The 15,747-nt window shown below is 39.8% G+C and overlaps 1 protein-coding gene across 2 annotated transcripts in view; it reads right to left on the bottom strand.

The window, feature by feature from the left end:
• The window catches only part of si:ch211-196i2.1 (collagen alpha-1(I) chain), a 117,185-nt gene that overhangs the window by 12,524 nt on the left and 88,914 nt on the right, over positions 1–15,747 (bottom strand). For both annotated transcript variants that reach the window (XM_034895444.1, XM_034895445.1), the window contains 18 exons: positions 14,233–14,286; positions 13,850–13,903; positions 10,999–11,043; positions 10,615–10,659; positions 9,782–9,889; positions 9,575–9,628; positions 9,404–9,457; positions 6,201–6,254; positions 5,832–5,939; positions 3,032–3,085; positions 2,782–2,889; positions 2,400–2,453; positions 2,153–2,206; positions 1,908–1,961; positions 1,757–1,810; positions 508–615; positions 288–341; positions 126–179 (listed from right to left, as the gene is read on the bottom strand). In XM_034895444.1, coding sequence (XP_034751335.1) covers positions 126–179; positions 288–341; positions 508–615; positions 1,757–1,810; positions 1,908–1,961; positions 2,153–2,206; positions 2,400–2,453; positions 2,782–2,889; positions 3,032–3,085; positions 5,832–5,939; positions 6,201–6,254; positions 9,404–9,457; positions 9,575–9,628; positions 9,782–9,889; positions 10,615–10,659; positions 10,999–11,043; positions 13,850–13,903; positions 14,233–14,286 — 1,170 coding nt within the window. The remainder of the gene's footprint in view (positions 1–125; positions 180–287; positions 342–507; positions 616–1,756; positions 1,811–1,907; positions 1,962–2,152; positions 2,207–2,399; positions 2,454–2,781; positions 2,890–3,031; positions 3,086–5,831; positions 5,940–6,200; positions 6,255–9,403; positions 9,458–9,574; positions 9,629–9,781; positions 9,890–10,614; positions 10,660–10,998; positions 11,044–13,849; positions 13,904–14,232; positions 14,287–15,747) is intronic.

Here is a 15,747-nt window from a genome sequence, read left to right as displayed (position 1 = left end):
CCCCCCCCCCCCCCCCAGTTAGGATAACTTTCAGATAGAAACACACACGGTTTAATTATAGAACAGCTTGTGAGGGCAAAATGTGATTTCATCATCCACTCTGTTTCTGTGTTGTTTGCACTTACAGGAGCCCCTGGCGGACCTGGGGGACCCTGGAGGCCCATCTCTCCTGGAGGCCCCTGGAAAAGAGAAGGAAGAGGAACAAATAACAAGGTCAGAGTTGTCGAGGGGGGGAAAAAGCATTCGTCAGCAATTGGTTGTTAACATCAGACAAAGTATCGCTTCACCTCAAACCCTGCCAGAGCCGGAGGACCTTGGATTCCTGGCGGACCATCCTCACCCTACACAGGTCATAAGATTATTATTGTGTTTTAATGAATATTTGCACATAGTAAATATAGATTTTAGTTTTTGGATTATATTTTCATCAACAAGATGTAGCAACATGAACTTTGGTTTTATAAAGTACAGTACAGTAGATACATATAAGAAGAAAACCTCACTAACCAGTTCACCTGGTGGACCTGGAGCTCCTGGCTCTCCCTTTAGTCCCTGTGGCCCCGCTTCTCCTTTAGCTCCCTGGTCTCCCTGAGGTCCAACTTGTCCTACCGGACCCTGCCATGCGGATATCACAAAAATGCAACACGATTACCTTGACAACTAAGTTATTAAGGTTTTCTCTGTTCTACATTTGGGCAGAAAATCCGATTTAACTTCAAGTAAATTAAATTAAAATCAGCTTTGAGGGTGAGAAGCTTGGAGACTAGATTTAGTTGCAACTAACATTCAGTTTAAGGTGAAATAGTGCACTACTGTACCACACAAATGTCTGCCATCTAACCCAAGACAACATCCTCAGCTGTTGGTTATGTTGTTAGCTGTTTCCTGTTTTTTTAGCAACAATAGACAAAGGATTTTGGTTATTTGATTTAACGTGATAAACAGTAGAGAACTAAACCAAGACTCCAGAGCCACCGCTCTGTAACACTGTGAGCACTGGGCACTTTGAGCTAAATGCTAATGTTAATGTGCATCAGTACTTATTGAGACATTTTGCTTAAAACCCCAAATATCAACCTCATGATCACATAAGAGGAAAACTCAGGGCATCAGCAACGTCCTAAGAATTCATCCTCTGGGAACTGTGCTTATCTGTAAACATATTATAGCAATCCATCCAGTATATAATGGAATAGAATATTTCAGGCTGGACTTGGATGGTAGACAGGCCAACATTGTCTACTGATGTTTTTTCACCGTTGGATGGACATGATGCACTTCCTTATGTTTATTTAGTTGCGGATACTTTTTTTTGTTAAATCATCAGGGCTTCAGTTATTAGAAGAAAAAAAAGACTTGCTGATGCAGTCTTAACTCAATCAGTCCTTTGTTTTCATCCAGCTGTAATGCTGCCTGTAAAACTTAAATACCACTGTAATAAGCTCAATTTCTCTCTAAAATGTAGTCCTGCCATGTACACTCAATTCACTGATGTCTGTTGTAACAGAACAAAAGGGAAATAATGTATTTAAAAAGGGTGCCTCCATTAACGGCACTGCTGGATCAGAACAGGGGACCAAACTAAAATACAGCCAATACAGGGCAATCTGCACAACAAGAGAACACATACAGGATGAGGTTAATCACGTTCACACAAATGCAGACTATGAGAATCACTTTAGTGCTAAGGATATATTTAGTAATAATATTTGTTCATCAGCATGGAAAGTAAATCAAGACAATCGAGGATACTTACAGGTGGTCCCAGCCCCCCTGCGTCTCCTCTGAGACCACGAGTGCCAGTTATTCCCTATAAACAGGACAAACAGAGAGCAAAATGTTACTTCTCTCTTATAGCTGTACTGCAGACCATGTTGGGCAAAATGTTATGTGGAATCAAAGCTTACCCGAGGGCCTTCTGACCCCGGAGGTCCGGTAATTCCCACAGAGCCAGACTCCCCCTGGAGAGATGGAGGGAAATCTGTTGGTGCCATTGCTTTGACATTCAACTTCATTTAACTTTGATTCAAGCAGAACACTGCAGGTGATATAGGGTACGTAAAACACTTTTATTGATATGCAAAATATCCATGAAATTATTCATAAATGTCAGCAACAACTTGCTTGTCACTAAAAAGGAAAATAATATTACCTTCTGGCCCTTAGGTCCATCTGGCCCCGGGAGTCCCCGAGAGCCTGTGATTCCCTAACAAAAGCACAAACACACCACAGAAACACTTCAGACACTGACTTCAGTTTAAACATGTGTGGAGACACAAAACACTGCAAACAAAACAAATCAGTCAGTTACAGCAATTAAATCAATCCCAGTTGTAAACAGTTCATTAAAAGTTTATTATTTAAAAGGTAGCATCAATACATCCTGGTTATAAACTCACCTGCAACCCTGCCAGACCTGCAGGTCCCACCTCACCCATCAGCCCAGGTTCACCCTGTTCAAGAGATCAGGAAGTGAAGCTTATCAATATGTTTCATCTTTTTACCCATTGCTTGTGTTGGTCTTTTCATAATGACAAGGAAAAAAAAAAGAAAAGAAATTCACGGACTTATCCTTTAAATGTCAATACAGCCATGATTAGAATGTTTTACTGAAGAACACTCTCTGAAATGTTTTTATTCTAATAGCCCAAATCCAACCATTTGGAATGTTGGAAGTATATTTTATGATTAAAATGTAAAAAAAATACCAAAAAAAACAAACCGTTGTCCCACAACTGCAAAGGAAGTAAAGGAGTAACTAAGGGGTAAAGCTGTCCTCACCATTAGTCCATTGTGACCCTTCTCTCCCTTTGGGCCCCTTTTGCCGTTTTCTCCCAGGTCTCCCCAAGGGCCTTCTCGACCAGACAAACCTGAAGGCCCCACGTCACCCTGCCAACAACAGCCACAGTCTGATCAGAAACTGCTTACATCATTTAGAATCAGAGCAACACAATCATCCTCCTCATTAGAGATGTGAAGACAGGAACCCCTCAACAGTTTCAACAAACTAAAAGGACAGAAGTTAATGTACCTTCTCCCCTTCGGATCCACGATCTCCAGGTTCACCAGGATGCCCGACATCCCCCTGCAGAGGAGGGAGGAAAATGAGTCTGGAGTAGAGTAAAGCAGGATTTATGCTTCCGCTGAGGCTCCACACAGAGCTTTTCGCTGTAGCCTACGTTAGTGGCCTGAGGTTTATACTTGTGTGTGTGCGTTGATCTCGTTAAGAGAATAGCAGGTCGGCATGTGTGTGAGAGTCGGAAGTGTGTGGTAGAGCAAGTAACGGGATTGGCTTTGAAGAGAGTACAGACTCTGGATGCACAGGGAGAGAAACAAAGTGTCTCCCCTGTGTTTTCGGACCACGGTGGGAAATCTCTAGCAGGAAAAGTTAACCCTCTCCTTGATTTCATGTTGCTCATGGAAAAGGAGAACCAGGAAATGAGTTGGGGGAATGCAACCCTACCAAGCCACACCGAGTGGAACAATAACAGCTGTTGCGGTTTGCTTCACTTCGACGTGTAGTTACATTTTTTTGACAGGTATACGTATGGCTGCAGCGTATGGTCCGTATCTCCACGCCGTACACACCTCCGTACGTACGTACCCACTGCGCTGATTTAACGCAGAAACATAAATCGGCCTGAAATATCTTACCCACAGGTGCTATCATGGTGGGTGATTTTGTTGCTCTGGAGAATGCCAGGGCTAAAAACTCTCACAATGACCAGCAGACTCACAAAATTGACAGGTTTGACCAACTCTCATGCCCCTCTCGTTGTCAGGGCGCCCAAGTACGGGAGAGAAACTTTGGACTGAAATTATTTCATCACAGCCAGACATTTACACAATTCAGCCAGACTTTGGCCAAGATTTTAGGGTTATCTGGTGTTTAGGACACAGACACTTTTCCCTATTTAAAGGAATAGTTTAACATTTTGGGAAACATGCTTATTCACTTAGAGTTAGATGAGAAGATTGACGCCATAACATGATACAGTGGAAAATAAAGCTGCCTTTGATCTATTTTTCTCTGGTATTTTTGCTTGTCTATTTTAATCCAACTACCGGTGGTCAACACATGCAAATAGACAGAATATGGGCAAATTAAGAAAACAACTTCATTAATTTGACAACACATACGCACCATTCACAACACACAACCAAATACACAAATGCGCTGCAAATATAGAAACAATGCAAAAGAAAAGCAGAAGCAACAAATAAACGCTGCATACAGATTACACAACGGAAGTTCTCCAGGTCTCTAGGGGGAGTGTTTAGTGGAACAGCTTGATATTCAACCCCACAGGGAGAGAGAGCTCTGGCTTTATATTAGAGTCGGGTATGGCTGCAGCCTGGAGACCTCCCGGTCTCATGCCTCCCGTCCATAGGCCGTATATTAAATTAACATTATTATTTATTTAATATAATACATTAATAATATACAGTCTATGCTCTCGTCTCATGCCCTCCCAACCACTGCCGTTCCTGAGTTTCGACTTTTCAAAATAAAAGCTTGAGTCTGGTCCGCTATGTCTTCGTACTTTGGTGTTTTGGATGTTGTTAGTTCAAGTACGGCAATCGTGCTAATGAATACAATAACTTTTTCAGCAGTTGTCTTACTTACAACACGATGGCGTTAGCAGTTTTGTGTTCATATGTGCGGGCGGGATTTGCTCAGTGATAAAAACCCACGATCTCTACAAAAATATAGCTCAAATTGGCTAGCTTCCAGGGAGAAACTACAAATCCTGTCTTTTTTAAAATTTATTTCAAGAGTGAATTACTACACAATATGAATACATATTGATCACTAATTTTGTTGGTAATCGTTGTATAATCACAAGAACACTTGAGGAGGCCTACACTTGTGATCTTTTGAACCTCAAAATTAAACCCTCTCATGTAATCTGGTTTAAACAAACCGTTTGAAATGTTTTATTACCATGAGTTTACATGATTGAGTATCACCCGTGACCTGAGCCGAGACACACCCACCAAACGAGAGAGAACAACACTCTCGTCACATTGCTTCTTTTTCCTGGCTTTTCTTTTTGCATTGTTTCTATATTTGCAGCGTGGATATGTATTTGCTTGTATTTTTTCTATTTGCATGTGTTTTCTTAAGTTGCAGGGCGTTTGCCACTGTCAACCACCGTACAGGCTTCATCCATGCAGCCCAAAAGGATTAGTTTTTCAAGACTGCTTTTACATTCAATGACAAAAATACCAATAAGGACTTTAAAAAGCAATGACACACTCTAGTAGCACTCTGTTGGGCTCCATAAATGATTTGTTTTCAGATGTTCTCAAGCTTGGTACAATTTCATGTCGTTAAATAAACATTTCAACAAGCTGTTTAAGGTATCACAGATATTCTAAGCTGTGCCAGCTTTTTGCTCATCTTACTTTTGTAAAATCTACATTTGAAAAGCCACAAAGGAATTTGAGTCGAGCACTACCATCATGGCATTATCAGGGAAATCTAATTTCTCAGTTTTTGCAACAGTAATGGTAGTTTAACGCCTTTCATGGAGCACCTGAAATACTTTGGACATTTTAGCCTGACCATAATCTTTAATGCTAACATGAGATACAAAAAGCACATCTGTTCACCATAACACACTTTGGACAGCAGGCTGTTTGTGTGATGATGTAAAGTAAACAGGGTGGAGGTAATGGTGATGAGATGAGGTCCTTAAATTCTTTAGTGAATTGGAAAATCCCCTCCTGTGGAGCTGCTCTGTCATTTATGAGACAGCAGTCTACCACGTCTGTCATCACTTTAAGTGGCAATCCCCTTTGTATAAAAAGCGGATAAATGCACCTACCTCTTCTCCAATTTGTCCAGGTGGTCCCTCTAAGCCTTTTGGGCCCTCATGTCCTCTCTCTCCTGGAGACCCTGGAGGACCAAGATTCCCACAAGACCCTTGGTCCCCCTGTAAAAAAACGGCAAAACAAGAAGAATGGAAATCAAACAGTTATTGACTGCATGCTTTTCAATTCTAGTAAGCAGGTGGTTGTCAAGGGCTTTTATTCCCTCAAACATGAGGCTGCAGAATGTTCCACACCAAGAGACAAAGTCAACCTGGCCTCAAGTTGTACAAAATAGACAGCCTTAAAGTGACTTCTTAAGCTGTTTGTGGCGTAGAGAATCACTGATGTAAAGACTCAGAAATGATGCTGCTGTGATCACTGACCTGGTCTCCTTTTTGTCCAGGTGGGCCTTCATTTCCTGTTTGGCCAGGGAGACCCTGATGAGTCAAATGTCAAAATAATCATTACCCGACAATGAAAAGTCCTCTGCTGTCCTCGTACACAGTTAATGTACACTCACCTCAGGATTATTAGGAACACCATACTAATACTGTGTTTGACCCCCTTTCGCCTTCAGAACCGCCTTAATTCTACGTGGCATTGATTCAACAAGGTGCTGAAAGCATTCTTTAGAAATGTTGGCCCATATTGATAGGACAGCATCTTGCAGTTGATGGAGATTTGTGAGATGCACATCCAGGGCACAAAGCTCCCGTTCCACCACATCCCAAAGATGCTCTATTGGGTTTAGATCTGGTGGCTGTGGGGGCCATTTTAGTACAGTGAACTCATTGTCATGTTCAAGAAACCAATTTGAAATGATTCAAGCTTTGTGACATGGTGCTTTATCCTGCTGGAAGTAGCCATCAGAGGATGGGCACATGGTGGTCCATAAAGGGATGGACATGGTCAGAAACAATGCTCAGGTAGGATGTGGCATTTAAACCATGCCAAATTGGCACTAAGGGGCCTAAAGTGTGTCAAGAAAACATCCCTCCCAGCTTTACACCACCACCACCAGCCTGCACAATGGTAACAAGGCATGATGGATGTTCTCATTCTGTTTACGCCAAATTCTGACTTTACCATCTAAATGTCTCAACAGAAATCGAGACTCATCAGACCAGGCAACATTTTTCCCGTCTTCAACTGTCCAATTTTAGTGAGCTCTTGCAAATTGTAGCTTCTTTTTCCTATTTGTAGTGGAGATGAGTGGTACCCGGTGGGGTCTTCTGCTGTTGTAGCCCATCCGCCTCAAGGTTGTGCGTGTTGTGGCTTCACAAATGCTTTGCTGCATACCTTGGTTGTAACGAGTGGTTATTTCAGTCAAAGTTGCTCTTCTATCAGCTTGAATCAGTCGGCCTACTCTCCTCTGACTCCTAGCATCAACAAGGCCCACAGGACTGCCGCATACTGGATGTTTTTCCCTTTTTACACCATTCTTTGTAAACCCTAGAAATGGTTGTGCGTGAAAATCCCAGTAACTGAGCAGATTGTGAAATACTCAGACCGGCCCATCTGGAACCAACAACCATGCCACGCTCAAAATTGCTAAAATCACCTTTCTTTCCCCTTCTGACATTTAGTTTGGAGTTCAGGAGATTGTCTTGACCAGGAGCACACCCCTAAATGCATTGAAGCAACTGCCATGTGATTGGTTGATTAGATAATTATATCAATGAGAAATTGAACAGGTGTCCTAATAGGCCTTTAGGTAAGTCTAGATGAACACACTGATGTTTGATCCCAAAAATATCATGTGGGTAAAGGTGATGGGACTTTACCCTGATCTTAATAACTCTCTTTTCTCAGTTTCAGTCATTTAGAAAAAAAATCTTAAGATTCTCAAAATGCTACATGAGTTTGAGAAGTTACTGATCACCTTCATGCATTTTCACAGAAGTGTGGTGAGGCCGCTGCTGCCCCCCCGCTGGCCAGGGTGAAACAGCGAAAACCTTTCAAAATAAACTGATAGAAATAACTTTAACAGTTTCCGTCCACGAACTTGAGGACAGAGGTGTCAAGTAATGAAGTACAAATACTTTGTTATCTCACTTCTGCATATCAATATTCGATAAAGTAATTATTGTACAGCAGACTTTTCCTTTCTACTGCTTACATTTTCATGCAATTACCTGTACTTTCTCCTCCATACATTTTTAAAAATAGCCTCGTTACTCCTATTTCAGTTCAGCTTGTTTTCATTCCGGCTTGTCATTGTTCAAAAAAATTAAAATTAAAAATAAAACACAAGAAAAACCAAAACATATACTCACGCAATTATCTGTACTTTCTCCTCCATACATTTAAAAAAAAATAAGCCTCGTTACTCCTATTTCAGTTCAGCTTGTTTCCATTCCGGCTTGTCATCGTTAAAAAAAAAAACACCCAAGAAAAACAAACCGGATAGATTGAATTTGATTGTGGTTGGATAATAATAATAGATCTTATTTAAAGTGCCTTTCATGACACCCAAGGTCACTTCACAAACTAAAAAAAGGACATTAAAGTTATAGTCATCTCATGAAGGTGCTGAGGTTCACACTCTGACGTGCAGTATAAACCTATATCATTCCAACACCCTATTGATTTCTATGTTATCCCTTATACCTGCACACAACACATATCACGTCCCGCTCCAGGATGGAAATAGCAGACGTATGTAGCCTAGTACAAAGATGTCTGTGGCAGAGACTTAGAGAACTCGAGGGAAATGTCCCAACCAAGCACCAGCGAGGAGGTTGGTAGCCAGGGAGACCAGCTAACACTTCTACATCCCTGGTCATACCCGGAAGAAGTTTTCAAAATGGTTGGATGAAAAACAACTCCCTTCATCTCCATTTATCTAATTTGAAAGAGCATACTGATATTATTTTTCCCCCTTACATTACTTTTCTACTTTAAGTAGTGTTGAAACCAGTACTTTTACACTTTTACTTGAGTTAAAAGCTTAAGTTGATACTTCAACTACTACAGAAGTCTTTTTAACCCCTAATATCTATACTTTTACCTGAGTAATGAATTTAAATACTTTTGACACCTCTGCTTGTGGATGCATCATTCAGTTGTGGTTACAATATAAGAAATATGGTAAACTTGAAGGATAAATATATATATGATTTCCTATGAAGCACCTAACCTGTCTTTGCCTAAGTTTAAAGGTAAAACCTAACTTTAAATAGGCTCTATGGAAAAAGCAGGACCCAGTGTGCAGTACATCCACAGCTTATTTTTACATTCTATGATCCACAGGCACATTCATGCAGAATTTACACTGGTGTAATATGCTCGATCATATGAATTAGATAGTATGTTCTGCTGTAAATTAGTGTAAGAAAATGCAGACCATCTTGTTGCGGTTTCGTAATCTACCAGTCCTGTGCCGGTTGTAATTTATAGTGTTGTATTCTATAGTATGTTTTCTGCTGTTCTATAAGGCTGTTATAAATATATTTCATTTCATAAATAGTTGACTATTATTATATTATGTTTAAAATAAAATAGAGTGCTAGAAAAACACATTTATTTTGAAATTGGATAAATGAAAAAATTGCTTCTTATCGCTTCACTCTAAAAGTAAACCCACCTGTTGTCCATCTTGTCCGGTGGGGCCGGCATCACCAAGCAAGCCAGGTAAACCCTGGAGGTTACAGCATTAGTCTCAGTATCATTAACTGAATATTAATGAAGGTTTCACAGAGAAATCTCTTGCAATAAAACACTCATACGACATGATTTTATATGCAATGTAGTTTACCTTGTCTCCTCTTTCCCCTGCTGATCCTAACATCCCAGCAGCACCTTGTGGGCCCTGATGACATCCATGAAACATGTACAGAAGTCAAATAACAGGTTGTATGTGCTCAGACACTTATATGTAGTAAAAATATTGATGACTTTACAGACTTTAAAAAGTCGGTAGTATACAAGTAAAAGCAGCAATTGATGGTAGGTACCCACTCACTGGGATTCCTGCTGGCCCTTGTGGCCCCTGAGTTCCCGGGGGCCCTTGGCTTCCCCTAGGTCCAGGTTTTCCAGCTGCTCCATCACCACCTGGGAGACCTGCAGGGCCCTAGTATAGAGATTAAGCCTCTTTTTGGGGGTCAAAATATTATAATGCAATCTGGTGTCGTATCCCAGTCCCATTGCTATGCAATTTCAATTTAAAGAGGCAGTTGCTAGATGTCAGCACATATGCAAACAAATGGACACATACACAGCCAGATGCACAAATGGGTTCATTAGTTTTTTAGAAATGAGTGGTCCACAACAACAAGGACACAATCAGAGAACGAGAGCGGATATTTTACAGATTCTGTGATTCTGTTCATGGACTGCGAGTAATGCATTATTAGCATCAGTTATAAGTAACCATTTATTTCACCCTTTTTCTTTTAATTTAGAAGCAGTGGGCTCACAGTATTTTATGATTAATTGAGCTTCCCCTCAATTAAATTGATTTTTGCTTAATTGTTTATATTTAAGTTTCAAGTATAAATATCGGAGGGGTTGAGTCAATATAAAGAACCTTGAATAACAGCTTTTTTTTGTTAAGACAACAGCAGCTGTTAAGAGGCGTCTTTGACACTGAACGGAAACCTGCTGCTTGAAAAAACCCCGGGCCCTGCACATCATCTCTCTTCATGATGAGTCGAATTACCAAATCAGAGCAAAAGAGAAAAACACTGTGTCCAAATAAAATGCCACTTAAGTTTAAACACAACAGCCCTGTAACACACAATGAAGTTCCATTGTAAAACAAATACAGCCCTAGGCACTGCTCTACGTTTAACTTACAGGTGGGCCCTGTATCCCTTTGGAACCTTCATCTCCAGGACGACCCTGTAAAAAACAACACAAGTTCCACTTTAAGTAACTGGTTGATAAGAAAACAGAACATTAAAAGCCATGATATGATGGTTCTGAAAGATTCCCAGTGGATTCATTAGATAGTTCAGATCTCAGAATTTTACATACTGTATTTTAAAGGAGGAATCTAATGTACAGCTTTTAACTGTGCCTGTTGGGGTCCTATTTCCCCTGTGTGACACAGAGTCATAGTAAAATGATAAAAAAAAAAGCCACTTGCATTTCAGTCTAACTCCATCAACATGTGGGAGAGGCAACCTATTTAGTTCTCTTATTTAGAGCAAAAACTCTCCAATTAAAGCTTTTTCTCACCTGAGGTCCCCGGGGTCCCTTGTCTCCAGAAGGACCCGGCAGTCCCTAACAAAGAAAAACAAAGTCAGAACATGCTATGTGTCAACACTTCTGTCTGAGTGCTGTGTGAGGAAATGAGAAAGATGTTTTTTGTGTAAGCTCAAAAATGAGTTTCTGTTGTTGGTTTGGGAACGAAATTATGCTAAATATACAATAAATAGGAAGACACGATTTGGGATGTTACTTAACTAGAAGGCTTCTTTGGCTATGGTGTTCTGATTCTTCTTTAAAAATGGTTCTCTTTTATACAGTTTAGACACATTTTAGTGTCTTCTCTTTACTTTCTACTTATATACTTCGTAACATATACAGGCTTAGAATAAATGAGGCCTGTAGAGTTCTCTTAGTTTTCTACAAACAATTATGCTCGTCTGTTGCAGTTGAATGATAATGTAGCTAAAATGAAGGGGGTTGTTAGGCATCTTTGTCTTGTAGTGATTTGTAATGTGTGATGTTAGAAGTTATCCCTTTGGTAATGCATTATGTGTCCTATTATATAGTCAGTTATTATTCTCCAGAGCACTGAACACAAATTTTGTTACCGTCAAACCTCCTCCTTATTTTATCGCGGTATACGGTATTACCGTGACTAATTAAAAATGAGGACGTAAGGCTCAGAGGTAGTCACCAAACTGCTGGCTTGTGCCTCCACTGTTCAGAAGTTTAATACCAAACACTAAGACTGAAACACCTCTCCCTTCCCATTAGGTCGGAACAGACCTCTTAACAGACATAAAATGCAATTAAAATGTCTGTGCAACATAAACAGGGCCCTTATGTGACAACAAGATGCGTTTTCAACTCAGCAACGAGATTGAAGCTTTGAAAATTGTAGATTGTCACAGATGCCTGGCTGAACACACTAACCGGACGGCAGCCAGGAGCTAGCAGCTAGCAGCAACCAGCTACAAGCTACGGGGAGGATCGAGACAGGGACCAGGGAAGGTGAATTTAAACAATGTCTGAGTTAAAAACGCATCTTGTTGTCACGAAAGGGCCCTGTTCATGGTGCACAGACATTTTATGTGCATTTTCTGTCTGTTAAGAGACACGAAGGCTCTCTAAAACTGGTGTTTTAGCTCAGTGGAAGCTCATTAACGTAGCTGCAGCTATTCCGTGTTGCCTGCACCGATTTGGGTCAGAGTTTTTTCAGTCGAAAGTACACGCATATTTATGATGTCCGGAATTGTCCTTAATGACGGTATTGAAACTGATACTACTACAAACCTTATTGTCTAGCATTATGAGTGTGGCTTTAAATTCATTCCGTGATGTGATCATCAAAGCATTTAGTCTATCACTGTGTTTAGCGCTCAAGCCAGAAGTTGATGAATCTACCTTCTCATCACTGTTTAACTTTACTCTGCATTTCTATTAGGCCTGCACAATTTGGGGAAAAATACAAATCCCAATTTTTTTGCTTAGAATTGACCATTTTTTTTACCATGACCAAGCAAAAGGTTATCATAGTTTTGCCTTTTTCATAAAATTTTATTTTTGTTTTGACTTTTTGTTTTCAAATTCATTTTAGTTTGAATTAGTTTTTAAAGTGGGTTTGCTAGTTTAGTTTAGTTTTTATTTCTTGAAAATCCTTAATTTTAGTTTAGTTTTTCTTATTTTTAGTCTTTTATGTAATATGGGTTATTTGTCAGGGGATTTTTGTAAAGGCCAGACAAAGTATTGTGTAATAACGAAAACATCATAACATTTTAGAAATATTTATTTACAATGTATTCGACAATAACACCAGTACAAAAAATGTACATACGACAATGATGAGCACATATATGTACACAGTCAAAACAAGACGCAGCAGTAAGTGCAGAATGTGTTTTACGTGTTCCAGGAGAAAACCCTAAACAGCCAACAGACTAAAGAAGACAGACATCAACAGGTGTGTTGAACTTTGGTTTGAGTAAAGTGGTTAACTTTTTGAAGTCAAACAACTCACACAAGTGTCATCCCAGTATTAGTCCACATATTAACCCACGTTGCCTCTCGCTTTTGGTGTTCGCTTTGCCAGACCCTCCTCCAAAGCGTGATTTAGGGGGGTCTGGCTACTCCACATCGCATTCAGGGATGGGAGGATGGCATTTCTTTAAACCAATTTGAATTGTCATAAACTCTGCACAAAGCTGCTGCTAAATATTGGAGTGACAGAAAACTCAGATTGGACAGATAGTCTAGCCAGCTGTCTCAATTTACCATGCAGAGATCTCATGAATCCACCAAAATTTTAAATTTTCATACAAATAAAGCGGCAGGAAACAGAAAATACATGCATCTGGTGGAATTTCCTGCGGCACCAAAACAATCCCGGAAATGTAACATCAAGGATATGGACTATTTTTTTTTAACCACTGCATTTTGGGGTCGTGATATTTCCTTGCTTTTTTGTTGTGTACTGCATTTTCTATTGTGTCATTTTCATATGTTGTCTACTCCACTTCTAAACACTGCACAGTGAAACAGAGCTGTAACGTTTAGAGAACTGCTTTCTCATTAAGGTTGTCACCTGGCATTAGACTGCAGGGGACATTCTGGAGGACAGTGCATGAAGCAATATTTGTCCTCCACTCTGCAATTAGATTTGCCACCGGTGGCTCCAACAAAATCAATCAATGCGGCCTTTTCACCTTCATCAATAGCCAGTCCCTGCACCACCTTTATTTAAATAACCCTCCTTGGTGTGACCCCATCGTAGCTGCTGTCCTCTGTCCAATATTCTATCCTACTCTCATATACCCCCAATGGTTCCCATAATTCAAAAGAAAGGAAATAAAAAAGGAAAATAAGAACTACAAACACTTACTGCAGGTCCTGGCTTCCCAACAGGCCCAGGTAAACCTCGTAAACCTGGCTCACCCTGGTGCAGAGAAAAAGAAGAAGTTGTGTTATTTCTCACTGTTAAAGGTGTGGATTTTGCTTTGAAATAGGTATTAACAGCCCATTTAAAAAAAAGTCGGCACTCATCTGCATTCACAAAAGAAAATCTGTAAAAATGTCAGAATGTCAATTTCCACGTTCTGATTAACAGACAACTTTCCTCCTAAAAATAGCTTTTGTCTCTCTGAGCTCCATCTTTGACTGGTCTTACATGTTTGAGATGCCTTTTTCTGGCCCTTTCTTCAATCAACAATCACTTTTACAAGGATTTTAGACTTGAAATAAGGAAGAGAGAAAAAAAGACCTTACCCTTTCTCCTGTAAACCCAGGAGGCCCACGCATGCCCACGTTTCCCTGGACACCCTGATTGTAGAAGGAACAACAGATGGAAGAATTTCATTTATCATCAGTTACTGTCACAAAGGTTCAATCAGCACCACAATACATTTGCAAGAATATTGTAGTGATTCATATTTGTCACACAATCTGAACTGTATGGAAGATGTTTGACTTTTTGGGAACTTCACCAGGTATACCTTTCAAATAATTGGCCATGACCCATTTTGCCCCCGGAACAGCCTGGATTCTTTGTCTCATTGATTCTACAAAAGTGCTGGAAACATTCTCTAGAGATTTGACACAATGTACCGTAGACATGAGGGCATCCCATTGTTGCAGATTTGTCGGCTGCACATCCATGTTGTGCATCTCCGGTTCCACCACATCCCAAAGCTGCTCTATATCAGTGGTTCTCCATCCTTTCTCACCATGTACCATTTCAGAAAATATTAGACTCTCCAAGGAACGCCATTATGGCACAAATTAAATGAGAGTAGCAGCTAGAGCTAGTATACGCAGGAGGCAGGTTTACTTCTAAAAACAATATTTATTAATAAAAGCCACGGCCACACTGTATTTCCTCCCTCGGGCTCCCACTGAATCCAAATTGAGCTAACTCGGGTCCTATCTCCTTACTGTTTTGCATCGTTTGCTGCTAGCAGGTGATATGGAGACTACACTGCTGCTGACTAAGTAACGACCAGCACTTGTATTTGTCTACTATAGTTTCAACAGGGCTGCTCAAAATCAGGCAGTCTTCTTCTATCCAGTTTAGGTGAGCTTGTGTTTCCAGATCCCAGCTGATAGGAGTAAAAACCGGTGTGGTCTTCAGCAGCTGTAAGTAATTTATTTACAAATGTAATTATGTGTTATTAAATTTAAATGGGAATATTTCCTCTAAAATATAGTGAAATAATAAAAAGATTGACATGAAAAACATGGTTATTTTTTTTAAAGACATTAAAAAGAACCTACCTTGGTTTATTAAAAGTGTTATTTATCATTATTTTCAACAAAAATTGTTTTTGGTAAAAAGCCAAATTTGGTTTTCAAAATGTCTTAAAAAACAAAAACAACAAAAACAAAAATAGTCTTAGAAAAAGAGAGGTTGTCTTTTAATCAGGGTTGTCTTGTATTAGATTACATAGACGTTATTTATCCCAAATTGGGAAATTTCCGTGTTATTATTGTATTTGGTCCAATACGTTATGTAGCTTGAGCTAGCAGACTGAAAAGAGGGATACACAGCTAATCTGGCTACTTCCAGCATTTAACTCCTAGTGAAACCACAAGTTCATACTTTTACATTTATATTTTAATTTATTTGATATGATGTGTTAATTCTTGCGCTTTGGAGGTGTAGGTAGGTGTACTTTTTTTAACAGGTAACAGTAAGAATCTGTAGAGTTTTTAAAGTGTCTTAATAAGCAAAGCCACACTATATCCTTTTGGTGTGCTGTATATTATTTATTATTCAAGCTGTGA

This window comes from Etheostoma cragini, chromosome 16 (genome assembly GCF_013103735.1).
Source record: "Etheostoma cragini isolate CJK2018 chromosome 16, CSU_Ecrag_1.0, whole genome shotgun sequence".
NCBI classification, from domain to species: domain Eukaryota; kingdom Metazoa; phylum Chordata; class Actinopteri; order Perciformes; family Percidae; genus Etheostoma; species Etheostoma cragini.
The sequence above is the reverse complement of the archived record's forward strand: the minus strand, read 5'-3'. Positions and strand labels throughout refer to the sequence as shown.